At 44.2% G+C, this 19058-nt stretch overlaps 1 protein-coding gene across 2 annotated transcripts in view; it reads right to left on the minus strand.

Moving 5' to 3' along the window:
- Positions 1–1694: 1694 nt before the first annotated feature.
- LOC141139185 (cytochrome P450 2K1-like) overlaps positions 1695–19058 on the minus strand; it is an 86391-nt gene continuing 69027 nt past the window's right edge. For both annotated transcript variants that reach the window (XM_073625094.1, XM_073625095.1), the window contains 2 exons: positions 4805–4946; positions 1695–3576 (listed from right to left, as the gene is read on the minus strand). In XM_073625094.1, the coding sequence (XP_073481195.1) occupies positions 3398–3576; positions 4805–4946 (321 nt within the window). In that variant the 3' untranslated portion in view covers positions 1695–3397. The remainder of the gene's footprint in view (positions 3577–4804; positions 4947–19058) is intronic.

The raw sequence follows: 19058 nt of genomic DNA on the forward strand, positions 1-19058 counted from the left end.
TAGCACCTGCACAGTGCCCTAGTGTGAAAGGGGTCTTAAGTCTGTTAGGACGTCAGACAGAAGCAATAGATAAGTTTGTAATCATGAATGTAGGACAGAACGGTATGTGTCTGTAGATTTTAGGAAAAGCTTTGATATTTTTGCAAAAAAAGTACATGAATGCTATATTGGTGCATAGGGGAGTTGGGATTTAGGAAAAAAAAAAGTGAACTTAGCCTTTAAGCTCTAAACATTAGTTCCACGTGCAATTCCCGTACTTCTACCACGACTACTGATTTAGTCGGTCACTGATTTATGTGACCTATAGTGAATTTGATTTTGCAACTATTTATTTCCCTCGTGCTATAGTGAATACCTATTCCCACTAGATTTATTCTTTTTCTATGGATTTTAGTCATTTGTGACCATTTGTTCCCCCATTTGCCGACTAGATGCTATAGTAAATAAGCCCCTTAGTGTCAGATTGTCTGCCGCACTATTGCAGTCCCGTTATAAGTCGCTGATTGCCGCCATTACTAGTATAAAAACAATAGCTTCTTCAGAACGGATTACTCAGTGATTTGCAACAACAGAACCTCATATTAAAAACCTGGAGGAGAAACACATGACAATGAGGATAGTTTCATGTCAAACAGGTTTGGAGTACACATATCTCATGCAGGAAAATATCATAATAATCAAAATGTCCTCAGAAAAAAAGAGAAATGAGAAAAAAAAAAGAAAAGAACTATACTTAATTTAGCATACAGACTTACACACAATAGCTTCACCTACTCCACCTAAAAAAGGAGAATCAATATGCCCATGTCAAAAAGGGAGGAAAGATGGATGAGTAGATGCTGGGATGCCAATACACCGCAGCCCCTAGGTGAGAACAATAACCAATAAAATATTCCAAAATACTTTCATTTATCCAACAATATATTAATATAAAAAAATATGAGAGTCCCTTATACTAACCTCTCCTATATAATATATAATGACTCAATATCATTAGCTGGCAGGGTTCCAACCCCAAGAAGATAATATGTATAGGACCCCTAAAAAAATCCATATGTGTAGTATGTGAGATATGTGTACTCCATACCTGTTTGACATGAAACTATCTTCATTGTCATGTGTTTCTCGTCCAGGTTCTTAATATGAGGTTCTGTTGTTGCAAATCACTGAGTAATCGGTTCTGAAAAAGCTATTAAGTGAAACGCGTCAACCATCTCTGTGATATCTTTTGTAACTATTGTATTGAACCTTACAATTAATTGGATGTTTTTATCATGTGTGTCTTCTATGTGTAAATTTTGTTACAATAAATGTATTCTTTGTTAACTTGTGTGTAAAATCCCTCTCTGGTACCGCAATAATCCATCATGTTGGTTCTCTATCTATGCAAAGTTGAATAAGGATGAGGTACCCCCATAGCCTTAATGTTCTTTTTTATATATTTACCCCAAATTGTCAGTGTTATTTCATTTATATAATAATAAAAAAAAAACTGTGGTGATCAAATACTACCAAAAGAAAGTTCTATTTGTGTGAAAATGCCAAAAAATGGCCTGATCAAGAAGGGGGTAAAACCTTCCGGAATTTAAGTGGTTAAAGAAATAATCTATTGGGAAGAAATTATACACTATGCTGAATCATAACATGTCACTGAAAGTTACATTTCACAACAATTGATATCAGATTAGAAATACTTCTTGGAAAAATGTATTTTTATTAATAAGATAATACGTTTTACAAGCCAATAAATCAATACAAATAATATGTATAATTGTACATGCGTCAAATAGTTTCCAAGTAACAAAGACGATATGTACATATTACTGCTACATGCTGTAACCTAGTACAAAAAAAAAAAATCTACTTCCAACATTCTGACAAATTAACCACTTCCTGCCAGCAGGGCGTATATGGACATCCTCCCGTTTCAGTGGTTATAGCGGGATGATACAAACAAGCTACCAAATATAAATGAGAACAGGTAAACAGTAGCGCTAAAGATAAAGAATTACCAGCAAAGACATTTGAGTAACACACCAAAAAGTGATAATGTGCATAGTATATTAAAGTCCATAAATCACACTTGATAGGGTCAAATCTATGGGTTTATTTAGCGGGTAATATAGGAGAAATAAGACTCCAAATAGTGTGATACCGTCAAAACACTTGGATCGTCACTTCCGGTGGTGGGTGAACGGCACTTTCGGTTTCCGTACAGCCACGTCCCTCGACGTGGTTGTACGGCAACTGGAAGTGACGTTCACGCACCACCGGAAATGACAATCCAAGTGTTTTGAACTATCAGATCAGAGGAGGAATGAACTATTCCTTATGTCCGCCGTGACGGGGTATTTCTGGCATCTCCAGCATATGAATGCGATTTTACCTTGCCTGTTTGTTAGTATATTACCATTGGGCTATTTTTTTAATAAATGCTTTGTCTAATTTGATGATATCACACTATTTGGAGTCTTATTTCTCCTATATTACCCGCTGGGGAATGTGTACTGACGGAATTCATCTGAACCCTGTGGTAGTTAATTGCCTGATTGCCAAAACACAAGAGTTTGAGGCAAATCTTTCTGGTGAGTTTACATCCAAACTGGGGAGTGGAGACACGTCTTAGTCACATGGTGTGGCGTTGGATGAAGTTATCGACTGTCGACCCGTAGATTTGACCCTATCAAGTGTGATTTATGGACTATACTATGCACATTATTTTGGTGTGTTGCTCAAATGTCTTTGCTGGTAGTTCTTTACCTTTAGCGCTACTGTTTACCTGTTCTCATTTATATTTGGTAGCTTGTTTGCATACTTTATCATCTGAAATTGTAATTAATGCGCCTGGTGTCCTGAAAGAGATCAGGTGCATAGATAGGGAGTGCAGCAGCGGTGTTAGGGGATCTGCGCCCGTGCGCCCATAATGCATGGGCCACCACTGTACATAGGTGTGAACCAAGACTTATGAGCCTTTTACTTTTATGTGTATCCCTGCTAAATCTCTTGCAAGTGTTGGGTTTTAGCCACAGCAAAAGGTGACATCCCAACTTCACTGACTGGCACTTGAGAAACACAGATCAAATAATAAGGACCTACAAACCACAGACAGCTTCATGTATAAAAGTGAGGGGTATTTTAAATCAGATTTCCAATACAGGAAGCTGCTGTAGATGCTGTAACAGTTGAATAAAATTTGACTAGTCCACAAAACATTACAAAACATCACTACTCTCAGAAAAGAATCTGCAATGACTTTTTTCTAAACATCCCTGTAATGGATGTAATCAATTTGGTTTAACAAAACAAAAGTGGATTTTCATTTCAAGTTTCTCACTAATTCTGTTTTTTTGTTTTTCCATGTGGATCAACCATGATTGTAGATTGGATTGGCTTTGTCCTAGCTGCGAGGTATAGCACAGATCTTATGTGGTAGGGGGGCATTGGTGAACCCCAGTGCAGGGGTCAGGTCCAACTTAGCACCAGGAGGGGCCTGGAAGGTGAAGTTTTGCAGCAGTGTTGTAAAAAACAGGAACAACTCCATCTTCGCCAGGTTTTCTCCAGCACAGCTTCTTTTACCTGGTGAAGGACAGGAAAACATTAAAACTTAACTTAATGCTAACATTTCTGAATGCTGTCAATGTGCAAGCTTCCAGTGTGATACGGCTGTGTGGAACAATGTGAGTCATGCTGGCCCCAAGTGCTCAAAACTAAGCAATTTCTGATTAAAGTAATGCAGATGAGATCTGTGATGGGAGCTCACTGAGCTCCTCCATTAACAGTTTCAATGGTGAATGTAAAAAGGTTAAAAGCTTAAGAATGTCTGAACCAGAGCTCCTAATATCTAGTTACCATGGAATATGATGCTGATTGTCCAAAAACCTTAAAGGAAGGTGTGCAAGTTGTGGAGCTTCCCTGTTCTAATTACATAATCCCATCCTATGATGTTAGGAAGTCTGAATAGGTCTTAATCATTTGATTTACTTGGGCAAAGGTGCGAATTGAAGGTTCAGATCTGATGTAAAGGTTGTCAGATCAGGATAGTGATGTTAAATTACATTATATGTGGAAGACAGATGGTGTTGAAGGCCCCACACCTATTTAGAGATGGATGTTCCAGTTTGACCCAGATGGCCTCTTCCAGGTGTCTTGCAATCCAGCTATCCTCTTAGTCTCTACGATTGGAGTAAGGTGTTTGTGATACCTGTGTAGATATAAATTTTGGAGTATGTTCCTAAAGCCCCGTACACACAGGTAGAATGTCAGGAGATATTTGCTGGTTAAAAAAAAAAAAAAAAAACTTCAGACATTCTGCCCATGTGTATATCGTTCGGCCACCTGTCGGACATGCATGCTGGAACACCAGCAGCCGACCGACTCCCGATCTGCACTCTCAGCCAATGGCAGAAAGTGCTGAGTGTTCTGGTGGGGGGCCGTCCCCCTGTCAGAAAATAACAGCTCAGCAAGGGAGATCGCTGAACTAATCTCGCATGGTTAGTACAGTGTCTCCGACCGGAGCTGACAGATTTTTTTTTGTGTGCAACCCGTGGGGTTGCATAAAAAAAAAACTGTAGTGTGTGCCTGGTTTAACTCTCATTAGTACTGAATAAGCTAGAAAACTTCTTCATCATTACAGAACAAGTCCAGTTGCATGCGACTATTACTGTCTACTTTACAGGGATATTTTCACCACAATGGGAATGTCTTGAAATACTATGAGCCTTCTCTGATGGCTCAAATTTAGTGTATCTTACTGTTTACTGACATGACACAACATCATCAGGCACCTTATTCCAAAGAACATTACCTAGTGAGAAAGGTATAAATGCCTCGTTCTTCTTTAAATTTCCTTCTGAATCGAGGAAATGTTCAGGATAAAACTCATCCGGTTTTTCAAAGTAAGCTTTATCTCTAAGGACAGATGTCAGCAATGGGATGATAGTGGTCCCCTGTGGAAAAAAACACAATCATATAATATATACGTTTTTGTGCTTTAGTATAAGTATAATGCAAAATACAGTATTTCTTATGGAAAAACATTTTATGTGTTTTTCATATTTTGGGTATGGCAGGGAATGGTTAAATACCTCTCAAGTATTTTTGTCCTGACTTTGTTCTCTTGGGAAGATTTCCTTTCCATTCCTGCTGTATCTTCACAGCAGGAAGTGAATGAAAAACTTACCAACATGACACAAAAACAAACAAAAAACGGAAAATTTATATCAAATACTTACCGTAATTTTCCTTTCCTGATAGGCTCCATGGCAGCATACGTGTGGGTTGACCCCGCCTCCATAACTACCCAATAGGACCCCTCCCTATAAATTTCAGCTGTGGGCTCTCAGCCGTGTTTCGTAACTAGCCTACTCCAAGCATTGGGAGGGACTCCTGCTGCCATGGAGCCTATCAGGAAAGGAAAATTACGGTAAGTATTTGATATAAATTTTCCGTTTTCCTGACAGGCTCCATGGCAGCATACGTGTGGGAAATAACTCGCCAAACACACCCGGGTGGGCACAATGCTGAGCGAGAAAATAAATTTATTTAACACTGTCCACTGACAGCACTTTCAAGCCAAAATTAATGGATGACAAAGCGGCAGGTTCAACACAATAGTGGGAAACAAATGTATTGATAGATGACCAGGAAGCCGCTCTACATATAACTTCGGGTGCGACATGAAGAGAAGCCGCCCACGAGGTTGAAATACTCCGAGTTGAGTGTGCGGTCACTGCCTCTGGAGGAGCCAAGCCCTTCGCTTTATAAGCCCTTTGAATGGTCTGTACTATCCAAGCAGAGATGGATCTGATTGAGGCCCGTTTTCCTCTATTTTTTCCTTGTAGAAGAATGAAAAGGAAATCCGTCTGTCTAAATGATTCCGTAGCTTCCAGGTATTGACTCAAAGTATATCCCACATCAAGGGGATGAACTTCTTGACCTTCTTTTGTGTTAAAGGTAGGCAATACAATTTCCTGATTTTCGTGAAAAATAGAAGTCACTTTAGGGTTTGAGCCCAACTTGGGAATTAATACTGCTCTATCTGGGAAAAAGATCAGGAAAGGCTCTTTGGAACCTAAGTTCCTGATTTCAGACACTCTCTTGGCTGAAGTTACTGCCACCAGGAAGACGGTCTTGAGTGTGAGGTCTTTAACTGATAGAGGATTCTCAGGATCTGTTCCAAGCGTGGAAAGGAAATCTAGAACAAGGGGAAGATCCCATTTAGGGAATCTCGGTTTCCTTTGAGGTCTTAGCCTGATAGCACCCTTGAAGAATTGGCGAACCAGGGTGTGGTTAGCCCATGAAATTCCTGTGAATGCCGAGATGGCTGATATTTGCACACGAAGGGAACTTACTGCTAGAGGAAAATCCAACCCTGTTTGCAGAAAGCTGAGGATATCCTGGACTTTTGGAGAACCACAAGGATTAGGTCTAGAGGCCATGTGCTCTGTGAACTTGGACCAGATACGTTCATACACTCTATTAGTGCTCTTCCATCTGGCATTCAGAAGCGTCGGGATGGCTTCTTCTGGACAACCTAAGGCTTCAAGCCTTCCCCTCTCAAAAACCAAACCCTGAGATGTAGATGAGCAGGGCATGGATGCAGGATAGAACCTTGGGACAGAAGATCCGCCCTGAGAGGCAGAGGGATTGACTCCCGATAACTGAGGAGAGTTAAGAGGGGAAACCATGGCCTGTTGGGCCAAAACGGTATCACTGCCATGACTTCCACTTCCTCTGTTCTGAGCCTGCGGAGAAACTGGAGTATCACAGGTACCGGAGGGAAGGCATACGCCTTGTTGAACCTCCACCGATCCGTGAGGGCATCTATCCCATATGCTTGGGGATCCCGGAACCTCGAGTAATACTTGGTGAGTTTGTAGTTGCATGGGGATGCAAACAGATCCACTTCTGGAGACACTCCCAGTGTCAGGAGCCATTTGAACACCTCTTTGTGCAGGGACCACTCGTTGTTGTCCATTTGAACACGGGACAGAAAGTCCGCCTGAACATTCTGGACCCCCGGAATGTAGACTGCCGAAATGTTGGACAGATTCCTCTGAGCCCAGTTCATGATTGGCTCCACTTCCCTTAGGAGGGACCAGCTGCGAGTCCCACCTTGTTTCCTTATATAGGCCACCGCGGTTGTATTGTCCAACCGGAGCATCACTGAGGAGTTCTTTATCAGATGGTGGAAGGATCTGAGCGCCTGAAAGGCCGCTCGAAGTTCCAGAATGTTGGATACAGTCTTCTGAAATGGCGAGATCCATCTGCCCTGAGCCACTTCTGACAGGCAATGAGCACCCCAGCCCTGATTGCTGGCATCTGAGGTCACTGTGACCCATGTCATGGGAAGAATCGAATGGCAATTGCGGAGATTTTTCCCTTGGAGCCACCAAAGGAGAGACTCTCTCATGGATGGAGTGAGGAGGATGCGCTGATTCTTGCTGGGAGAATCCCACTGTTGGAGAAACCCTTTCTGGAATGGGCGAGTGTGCCATTGAGCCCACTTCACCATGGGAATGGTAGCTGCCATTGTGCCAATCACCTTCAGACATTGAAGAGCGGATAGGTGAGATGAAGCAAGGGTTGAACGGATCCTGTCCCGGATCACCACAATCTTCTCCTCGGGTAGCGAGATGGTGCCTTCTAGTGTGTTGAAATGGGCACCTAGAAATATGAGAGACTGAGATGGAATCAGGTGACTTTTCTCCAAATTCAGGAGCCACCCAAACTCTTGGAGAGTGGCAATTACTAGACTCCTGTGCTCTAGAAGCTGACCCTTGTCCTGGGCTAGAAGGAGGAGGTCATCTAGATAGTGGTGAAGGCGAACTCCTTTGACTCGGAGCAGAGCAACAACAGCCAGCAGAACCTTGGAAAACACCCGAGGTGATGTTGTGAGACCAAATGGAAGGCAGGTAAACTGTAAGTGTTGATCGCCTACAGCAAAGCGAAGGAACTTTTGGAAGTCTGCCGCCACTGGGACATGAAAGTAGGCGTCTTTCAAGTCTATTGACACCAGCCAATCTCCTAGATGAACTGATTGTTGAATCGTTAATAGTGACTCCATCTTGAATTTTTCCTTTCGGATAAACCGGTTGAGATGAGTCAGGTCTATAACAGGCCTCCATGTGCCGTTCTTCTTCTGTACCAGAAACAGAGGGGAATACATGCCTTCTCCTCGTTCGCCATCTGGAACAGGAATGGCTGTGTTTTGAGCCAATAAAGAGCTTATGTAAGCTAAAAGAACTTGTTTCTTCTCCTCTGAACTTGGAAGATTTGTTGGTATAAATCTTAGTCTGGGAGTGCTGTTGAAAACCCAGGTGTGGCCTGAGGACACTGTCTTGACAGTCCAGAAATCCCGAATTGAGGCCGCCCAAACATGCCGGAAGTGGAGCAGACGAGCCCCTACCTGACATGTTTGAGCGGGCCCAATTTCAAAAGGACTTAGTGGAGTCCTGGTTACTGGTAGAAGCCCCTTTTGTGGGCTTTTTAAAAGAGGACTGCCTGGATTTCCAGGATCTAGAAAATTCCCGACCAGGCCTATAGCTACGTGCTTCCCTTGCACGGTCGGTGTTCTGCGATCTTGAAAAGGTACGTTTTTGGTTCTGTAAACGCCTGTCTTGAGGGAGGGACCCCGATTTACCACCCGTAGCCCGGGTAATGGCGCTATCAAGCTTGTTGCCGAAGAGGGATGAACCCTCAAATGGAATACGGCACCAAGCCTGCTTAGAGGCTGGATCCGCCAACCAAGGTCACAGCCACAAGGCCCGACGGGCGGTGACCGATGACAACATCACCCGAGCCACTAGGCGAACAATGTCAATAGAGACCTCCCCCAGAAAGGCAGAGGCAAGCCTGATTTCCTGAATAGGGGAGCTCTTAGCCACTTCTTCAGAGATACCTCTAAGAGAATCATTCACATTGTCTGACCATGCCTCTAAAGCTTTAGAGACTGCTGCTAAGGCCAGAGCGGGTTTGCACACTGTGCCTGCTGTCAGGTAAATCCTTTTTAGGTCGGCATCAATCCGTCTCTCCAGCGGATCTTTAAATGAGACTGTATCTTCAAGAGGCAGAGTCACATATCTCACAAGCCTCATTAATGCAGCATCTACCAAGGGAGCTGACTCAAGGTGTTTAACCTCTTCTTCCTTGAAAGGGTATAGTTTTGCGATTTTAGATTGCATAGAGCTTTTTTTATCCATCTTGCCCCATTCTTCAAAAATTATAGCACCTACTTCCGTGAGGAAAGGAAAATAATGACGCTCCTTGCTGAGTTGTTTGAAAAACTTTCTCTGTTTAGCAGGAGAAATAACTGGTTCTTCCCAAACCAGAGCGTTTTTAACAGCTTTCACCAGAGAAGGAACCAGGGCGTATTCAAAGCCCATCCCAGGATCATCTGCTTCTGACCCACTATCTGAAGGGGGAGCTGACTGGTGACTAGGTTGAGAAGACTCCCACGTCTCAGGGACTGGACCCTCTTCTGACAGGGGAATCAGTGGATCTTGAGGAGAATCACGAGGCTTTGCAGCGTCTCTCCTGCAGCGATTCTTTCACGACTCGCTTGATTAGAGTTTCCAGGTGTTGGTCTGCACCTTCCCTCTCATTAGCTGCTTTAGAAAAACAGCGGTCACAGAGAGACTTGCTGGCAGGAACTGGGACCCTGCATCCCCAACATATTTTCTCCAGTCCCCTATGAGATGAGGGGGGGTGAGGAGAGCCTCTACTGTGGTCTTTAGACTTAGAGGATGAACCATGGTGTCTAGAGCCAGAGGAGGAATGCCGGTGGTGTGATTTAGATGACCCGCTCCTTCTGCGGGAACTACTTTGTTTTTGATCAGACCTAGAAGGGCTAAGGAAAGAAGGAAGACAGGAAGAGAGAAAGAGAAAGGCACAAAGTCAGAATGATGTCCTACACTCCGCTCTCTTCCCCCCAGCAGGTAAATAAAGAAATATACTTTCAAATCCTACCTGCTGCGAGAGGACTGGCCACCAGGAGGCAGTGAAGAGTCCATGGCTGATGCTGGGAATCACTGCAGGTGAACACAGAGTAAATCAGATACACCAGAAAGCAAAACAGCAAGCACAGACCCATCTGTACTGCACTTACCTGGGGAAGGCTCTGCAGATGCTCAGGGAAGTCGCCGCTATGCCCACGATCATTCCCAAGCTCTGCAAGCTTCCCCAGGCTTTTAAAATTGGCGCCGCGTGACGTCACGGCCGCGCAAGGCCCACGGTCATCGTGCGCATGCCCGAAACCAGGCCTCGCTTTCGTTCCGGGACTGCGCCTGCGCAGAACGCAGACAGAACCCGGAAGTAGAGGGAGCGGCGGCTGGAACGCACAGGGATCCAGCTGCTGCATAGGCAATTTGACAAAGAGCACACAGAGAGAAAAACAACAACAACAAATATATACACTGCTGCCATGAAGGCGATATATGCTCACCACCACCACCTACGATCGACTCGGCCGGAACATCCATACACACACCGGGCTTTTGGCAGATAATGGCCACCTGCATACTGCTAGGCGATTGGCCTGTGCGCGCTTTTCATTCAAAAATGACTCCAGCTCTTCAGCGCTTACTCTGCAATACACTCCATACCCTGCTAAACGTCAAGGCTTATTGGAGGGATGAGACATCACGCCAGTCGGCCGATACGATCGCAGGACATCGTCTTCAGGTAGGAGAACCAAACACAAGGTCCTACGGAGGAGGACAAAAAAGGAACACGGCTGAGAGCCCACAGCTGAAATTTATAGGGAGGGGTCCTATTGGGTAGTTATGGAGGCGGGGTCAACCCACACGTATGCTGCCATGGAGCCTGTCAGGAAAGGGAAAATAACCCATTGGGGCTCTCTGTCACTAGAAGTGGCCTCATTGGGATCCAATCCTATATAAAATGATTTGCAGTTACACACCAAAAAAAAACAAAAAAACGGGGTGGGGTCCCCTCCCCCAAAATCCATACCAGATCCTTATCCAGGCATGCAGCCTGGCAGGTCAGGAAAGGGGGGGACAAGCGAGCGCCTTCCCCCCACCTGAACCATACCGGGCCACATGCCCTCAACATGGGGGAGTGGATGCTTTGGGGCACCTTGTCCCATGTTGAGGGGGACAAGGGCCTCTTCCCAACAACCCTGGGCTGTGATTTGTCAGGGGTACAGTTGGGGGGCTTATCGGATTCTGGAAGCTCCCTTCAGCAAGAGGGCCTGCAGATCCTTGCCCATTCACCAAAAAAGTGTACAAAAGTAATAACCACAGGAGACAGTTTTTGACAAATCCTTTATTAAAAAATAAAAAAATAGTGTCCCTCGATGTAAATCCATTGTCCATCACGCCGCCCGCCGACCCAAAAAATAGAAACAATTAAGAACATTCCACCCCCTGGGAGGCCTCCCGCCGTAATGCGGCTCTACGCTTTGACATTTTTTATATAGACAAGGGGCGGGGCCACCTGGCTACGTCATCTGGTGGCACCACCTCCTTCTGACATCATGTGCCCCAAAGCACCCACTCCCCATGTTGGGGGCATGTGGCCTGGTATGGTTTTGGGGGGGCAGGCTGCATGCTCGGATAAGGGTCCTCCAAATCCATACCACTCCAGATTTTTTTTACCGGTGGCATACTAGTTGTTCTGCCCCACTTTCGTGTATTGTTTTATGTCTTGTATAGAACTGCTTGACGTTAATATTTGTAGTATGCTGACATCTAGTGGCGGTTTTGGGCCATTGCAACTTGTTTATTAATTAAATGTTGGTTCCTCCTTCTGCCCACGGCTTCCTGTTTAGTTAGTTTAGACCTAGCTAGGCCCTCCCCTCTTCTTCCATGTTTTCTTAGTTATTGTTATGTATTCACAGCGAAAAGGCTCAGAAAAGTCATTGTCTTCTTAAACTTCAAAAGACTGGAAAAACATACTTTGTACTGTATTAAAGCGTAACTCCACTTTTGTTGAGAAAAAAAACATTCCCCTCTGGGTGATCTATGTACATTGCAAGGATTATAACAACCTTTGTTGCAGATTCCTACCTTTTGTTATTCTGAAGAAATTCATGTGTGTTTGTGCCTCTGTACTGAGTGGATCTAATGGGAGTGGTTTCATAATTAACTGTCAGGTGTGCAGCTGCAGGGCACTAATGAGGAAATCTGTTGGGCCTGCATCTCTTTGGACGTGTTCCTATTGAAAATATCTCTCCAAAATGACATTTTTGTTGCAGGGGATGCCTGAAATCTGACTAGTATCTTAGGCAGACTTCTAGGAAAATTGGTGAACCAATCACACAAGCAGGAAATGATGTTTCTGGGGAGTGGTCAGTACACACTCTGTGTACAGAACAACTCCGGGTAGCCATATTACAATGCATTCTCAGAAAATTACAGTGGCTGCAGATGGAAAAGGAAAGGTAATTTTTAATAACATTCAATAACAATATGATTAGTGTCACAATTATATGTGCTATATTATTTTTTCTTTATTTGCTATTTTTTTCCCCCGCGAAAGTGGAGTTACCCTTTAACCACTTGCCGACCGCCTCACGTCTATATACGTGAGCAGAGCGGCACGGGCAGGCAAAATCACGTACCTGGTACGTGATTGCCTTCCCGCGGGCGGGGGGTCCGATCGGCGGTCGGCATTTGGTTGGGAGCGATGAGAGACGAGGGGGAGACCATCCGATCGTGGCCCCCCCTCGCGATCGCTCCCAGCCAATGGGAAACATCCCCTGCCTCTGTATAGTACACAGAGGCAGAGGATGTGATGTCATCTCTCCTCGGCTCTGCAGTTTCCGTTCCAGCGCCGAGGAGAGAAGACATGTAAGTGCACCAACACTCACACACAACGCAGTAGAACATGCCAGGCACACTAAACACCCCTGATCCCCCCCCAATCGCCCCCCGATCCCCCCCCCCAATCACACCCCCCAGTCACAAACTGACACCAAGCAGGTTTTTTTTTTTTTTTTTTCCTGATTACTGCATAGTGTCAGTTTGTGACAGTTAGCAGTGGTAGGACAGTTAGTATTAGCCCCCTGTAGGTCTAGGGTACCCCCCTAACCCCCCCTAATAAAGTTTTAACCCCTTGATCACCCCCTGTCACCAGTGTCGCTAAGCGATAATTTTTCTGATCGCTGTATTAGTGTCACTGGTGACGCTAGTTAGGAACGTAAATATTTAGGTTCGCTGTCAGCGTTTTATAGCGACAGGGACCCCCATATACTATCTAATAAATGTTTTAACCCCTTGATGGCCCCCTAGTTAACCCTTTCACCACTGATCACCGTATAACTGTTACAGGTGACGCTGGTTAGTTTGTTTATTTTTTATAGTGTCAGGGCACCCGCCGTTTATTACCGAATAAAGGTTTAGCCCCCTGATCGCCCGGCAGTGATATGCGTCTCCCCAGGCAGCGTCAGATTAGCGCCAGTAATGCGAACACCCACGCACGCACCGTACACGCACCGTACACCTCCCTTAGTGGTATAGTATCTGAACGCATCAATATCTGATCCGATCAGATCTATACTAGCCTCCCCAGCAGTTTAGGGTTCCCAAAAACGCAGTGTTAGCGGGATCAGCCCAGATACCTGCTAGCACCTGCGTTTTTCCCCTCCGCCCGGCCCGGCCCAGCCCACCCAAGTGCAGTATCGATCGATCACTGTCACTTACAAAACACTAAACGCATAACTGCAGCGTTCGCAGAGTCAGGCCTGATCCCTGCGATCGCTAACAGTTTTTTTGGTAGCATTTTGGTGAACTGGCAAGCACCAGCCCCAGGCAGCATCAGATTAGCGCCAGTACCGCTAACACCCACACACGCAGCATACACCTCCCTTAGTGGTATAGTATCTGAACGCATCAATATCTGATCCGATCAGATCTATACTAGCATCCCCAGCAGTTTAGGGTTCCCAAAAACGCAGTGTTAGTGGGATCAGCCCAGATACCTGCTAGCACCTGCGTTTTGCCCCTCCGCCCGGCCCAGCCCACCCAAGTGCAGTATCGATCGATCACTGTCACTTTTTTTTGTAGCGTTTTGGTGAACTGGCAAGCGCCAGTGGCCTAGTACACCCCGGTCGTGGTCATACCAGCACTGCAGTAACACTTGGTGACGTGGCCAGTCCCATAAGTGCAGTTCAAGCTGGTGAGGTGGCAAGCACAAGTAGTGTCCCGCTGCCACCAAAAAGACAAACACAGGCCTGTCGTGCCCATAATGCCCTTCCTGCTGCATTCGCCAATCCTAATTGGGAACCCACCGCTTCTGCAGCGCCCGTACTTCCCCCATTCACATCCCCAACCAAATGCAGTCGGCTGCATGAGAGGCATTTTCTTTATGTCCTCCCGAGTACCCCTACCCAACGAACCCCCCCAAAAAAGATGTTGTGTCTGCAGCAAGCGCGGATATAGGCGTGACACCCGCTATTATTGTCCCTCCTGTCCTGACAATCCTGGTTTTTGCATTGGTGAATGTTTTGAACGCTACCATTCACTAGTTGAGTATTAGCGTAGGGTACAGCATTGCACAGACTAGGCACACTTTCACAGGGTCTCCCAAGATGCCATCGCATTTTGAGAGACCCGAACCTGGAACCGGTTACAGTTATAAAAGTTACAGTTACAAAAAAAAGTGTAAAAAAAAAAAAAAAACACAAACAAAAATAAAAAAAAATAGTTGTCGTTTCATTGTTCTCTCTCTCTCTATTCTCTCTCTATTGTTCTGCTCTTTTTTACTGTATTCTGTTCTGCAATGTTTTATTGTTATTATGTTTTATCATGTTTGCTTTTCAGGTATGCAATTTTTTATACTTTACCGTTTACTGTGCTTTATTGTTAACCATTTTTTTGTCTTCAGGTACGCCATTCACGACTTTGAGTGGTTATACCAGAATGATGCCTGCAGGTTTAGGTATCATCTTGGTATCATTCTTTTCAGCCAGCGGTCGGCTTTCATGTAAAAGCAATCCTAGTGGCTAATTAGCCTCTAGACTGCTTTTACAAGCAGTGGGAGGGAATGCCCCCCCCACCGTCTTCCGTGTTTTTCTCTGGCTCTCCTGTCTCAACAGGGAACCTGAGAATGCAGCCGGTGATTCAGCCAGCTGACCATAGAGCTGATCAGAGACCAAAGTGGCTCCAAACATCTCTATGGCCTAAGAAACCGGAAGCTACGAGCATTTTATGACTTAGATTTCGCCGGATGTAAACAGCGCCACTGGGAAATTGGGGAAGCATTTTATCACACCGATCTTGGTGTGGTCAGATGCTTTGAGGGCAGAGGAGAGATCTAGGGTCTAATAGACCCCAATTTTTTCAAAAAAGAGTACCTGTCACTACCTATTGCTATCATAGGGGATATTTACATTCCCTGAGATAACAATAAAAATGATTTAAAAAAAAAATTAAAGGAACAGTTTAAAAATAAGATAAAAAAGCAAAAAAATAATAAAGAAAAAAAAAAAAAAAAGCACCCCTGTCCCCCCTTCTCTCGCGCTAAGGCGAACGCAAGCGTCGGTCTGGCGTCAAATGTAAACAGCAATTGCACCATGCATGTGAGGTATCACCGCGAAGGTCAGATCGAGGGCAGTAATTTTTGCAGTAGACCTCCTCTGTAAATCTAAAGTGGTAACCTGTAAAGGCTTTTAAAGGCTTTTAAAAATGTATTAATTTTGTTGCCACTGCACGTTTGTGCGCAATTTTAAAGTATGTCATGTTTGGTATCCATGTACTCGGCCTAAGATCATCTTTTTTACTTCATCAAACATTTGGGCAATATAGTGTGTTTTAGTGCATTAAAATTTAAAAAAGTGTGTTTTTTCCACAAAAAATGCGTTTGAAAAATCGCTGCGCAATTACTGTGTGAAAAAAAATGAAACACCCACCATTTTAATCTGTAGGGCATTTGCTTTAAAATAATATATAATGTTTGGGGGTTCAAAGTAATTTTCTTGCAAAAAAAAATAATTTTTTCATGTAATCAAAAAGTGTAAGAAAGGGCTTTGTCTTCAAGTGGTTAGAAGAGTGGGTGATGTGTGACATAAGCTTCTAAATGTTGTGCATAAAATGCCAGTACAGTTCAAACCCCCCCAAATGACCCCATTTTGGAAAGTAGACACCCCAAGCTATTTGCTGAGAGTCATGTCGAGTCCATGGAATATTTTATATTGTGACACAAGTTGCGGGAAAGAGACAAATTTTTTTTTTTTTTTTGCACAAAGTTGTCACTAAATGTTATATTGCTCAAACATGCCATGGGGATTTGTGAAATTACACCCCAAAATAAATTCTGTTGCTTCTCCTGAGTACGGGGATACCACATGTGTGGGACTTTTTGGGAGCCTAGCCGCGCACGGGACCCCGAAAACCAAGCACCGCCTTCAGGCTTTCTAAGGCCGTAAATTTTTGATTTCACTCTTCACTGCCTATCACAGTTTCGGAGGCCATGGAATGCCCAGGTGGCACAAAACCCCCCCAAATGACCCAATTTTGGAAAGTAGACACCCCAAGCTATTTGCTGAGAGGTATAGTGAGTATTTTGCAGACCTCACTTTTTGTCACAAAGTTTTGAAAATTGAAAAAAGAAAAAAAAAAATTTTTTTCTGGTCTTTCTTCATTTTCAAAAACAAATGAGAGCTGCAAAATACTCACCATGCCTCTCAGCAAATAGCTTGGGGTGTCTACTTTCCAAAATGGGGTCATTTGGGGGGGGTTTGTGCCATCTTGGCATTTTATGGCCTTCAAAACTGTGATAGGTAGTGAGGAGTGAAATCAAAAATGTATGCCCTTAGAAATCCTGAAGGTGGTGCTGGGTTTTCGGGGCCCCATACGCGGCTAGGCTCCCAAAAGGTGCCACACATGTGGTATCCCCGTACTCAGGAGAAGCAGCTGAATGTATTTTGGGGTGCAATTCCACATATGCCCATGGCCTGTGTGAGCAATATATCATTTAGTGACAACTTTTTGTAAATTTTTTTTTTTGTCATTATTCAATCACTTGGGACAAAAAAAATAAATATTCAATGGGCTCAACATGCCTCTCAGCAATTTCCTTGGGGTGTCTACTTTCCAAAATGGGGTCATTTGGGGGGGGTTTGTACTGCCCTGCCATTTTAGCACCTCAAGAAATGACATAGGCAGTCATAAACTAAAAGCTGTGTAAATTCCAGAAAATGTACCCTAGTTTGTAGACGCTATAACTTTTGCGCAAACCAATAAATATACGCTTATTGCCATTTTTTTTACCAAAGACATGTGGCCGAATATATTTTGGCCTAAATGTATGACTAAAATTTAGTTTATTGGATTTTTTTTATAACAAAAAGTAGAAAATATCATTTTTTTTCAAAATTTTCAGTCTTTTTCCGTTTATAGCGCAAAAAATAAAAACGGCAGAGGTGATCAAATACCATCAAAAGAAAGCTCTATTTGTGGGAAGAAAAGGACGCAAATTTCGTTTGGGTACAGCATTGCATGACCGCGCAATTAGCAGTTAAAGCGACGCAGTGCCGAATTGTAAAAAGTGCTCTGGTCAGGAAGGGGGTAAATCCTTCCGGGGCTGAAGTGGTTAAAGAAGAAATGGAGACAAAATCTGCAATGCATGGCACCACATCCAAATGTGTGAACAAAAACAAGTAAGATATTGAAAAACTGACTTTTAAGGCTGCCACTATAATCCCAGGAGGGAAAGAGAGTTACGCAAAAGGTAAAAATAAAATATCAACATTTATTTAAATATCATCATAAAAACATGTTACAAAAATAAATGCGTGGGTATGCCATAGTTTGTACATTCTCCCATAAATTACCGATATGGCTGGACAAGGAAACCTGTGCAGGTGGCCTTTGAAATATTGAGTATGCTGTCATAACAGTAGTCCTCTATCGGAAGGACAGCTGACGGGATCACAGTGCCAGCACCAATAAATCACTACGGGTTTCGCTAATAGCTTCCTCAGGAGATCCTAGTCATTGTTAGGTATTCACAGAGAAAGGGCTCAGGAAAGTCACCGTGTTCTTAAACTTCAAAAGACTGGAAAAACATACCCTGTATTGCAATTAGCTGAAGTAAAATTGCATTGAATTCAACTTCTGTGTATGGAATAGTTAAACTGGTTCCAAAGGCTGAAGGTTTTTTACCTTCATGCATTCTATGCATGAAGGTAAAAAACCTTCTGTGTGTTGCTCCCCCCACAGCCCCCCAATACTCACCTGAGCCCCCTCTCGATTCAGCGTTGTACACGAGAGCCTCAGCTGTCCCAAGACAGCAGCAGAAGCCATTGGATCCCACTGCTGTCAATAACAGCAAGTGAACCAATGAGGAGAGAGTGGGGGCAGGGCTGAGTCGTGCTTCTATGTATCTTATGGACGCATAGAGCAGGGACAAGCGGCTTCCTATTGGGGGCACTGGTCAAGGGAGAGGAGCTAGGAGTGCCGACGGGGGGACCTGAGTAGAGGAGGTTTGGGGCTGCTCTGTACAAAACCACTGCACAGAGCAGGTAAGTATAACATGTTTGTTATTAAAAAAGAAAAGCTGAACCTTTAATAGCACTTTAAGCTGTGTGTGGATGGTGCCAAGTGAGCAAGTAACAAATTACCTTTTTCAGGTCATTCGTTATGATCGCAATTCGTAAATTCGTAAATTTGAAAGAATCATTAACTAACAATAATTAACTATTAAATTATAGGTATTGAAAATTCCTTTCAAATTTGGCCTGTCACTAGGCATCTGTGGAAGCCAGGAGGAGAGGACTTGGGAGGCAGATGATCCTGACTGCCAGGAGAGTCCACAAATGCCTGAGTGTTGTCAGCCCACAACAGGAATTACCAGCCGAATGCATTACTGGCAGGATCAACAGGACTCATCCCTGGAGATCCCTTTCCTGGATATGGTGACAGAGGCTGTGATGCACAGATGATCGATCCGGATGTCCTGGGATAGTGGAAGCAGGAGCCATTGCTAAAGGGACCATAGGGAACTATCTAGAGACTTCCTATGATATTCCATATTGCCTGTCACCCCTGAAGGGGTATAAGGAGCTGGTGAGTGGGGACCCATAGGGGGAGCACAGAAGT

The sequence above is a fragment of the Aquarana catesbeiana genome, linkage group LG04 (assembly GCF_042186555.1).
Source record: "Aquarana catesbeiana isolate 2022-GZ linkage group LG04, ASM4218655v1, whole genome shotgun sequence".
Classification (NCBI taxonomy): domain Eukaryota; kingdom Metazoa; phylum Chordata; class Amphibia; order Anura; family Ranidae; genus Aquarana; species Aquarana catesbeiana.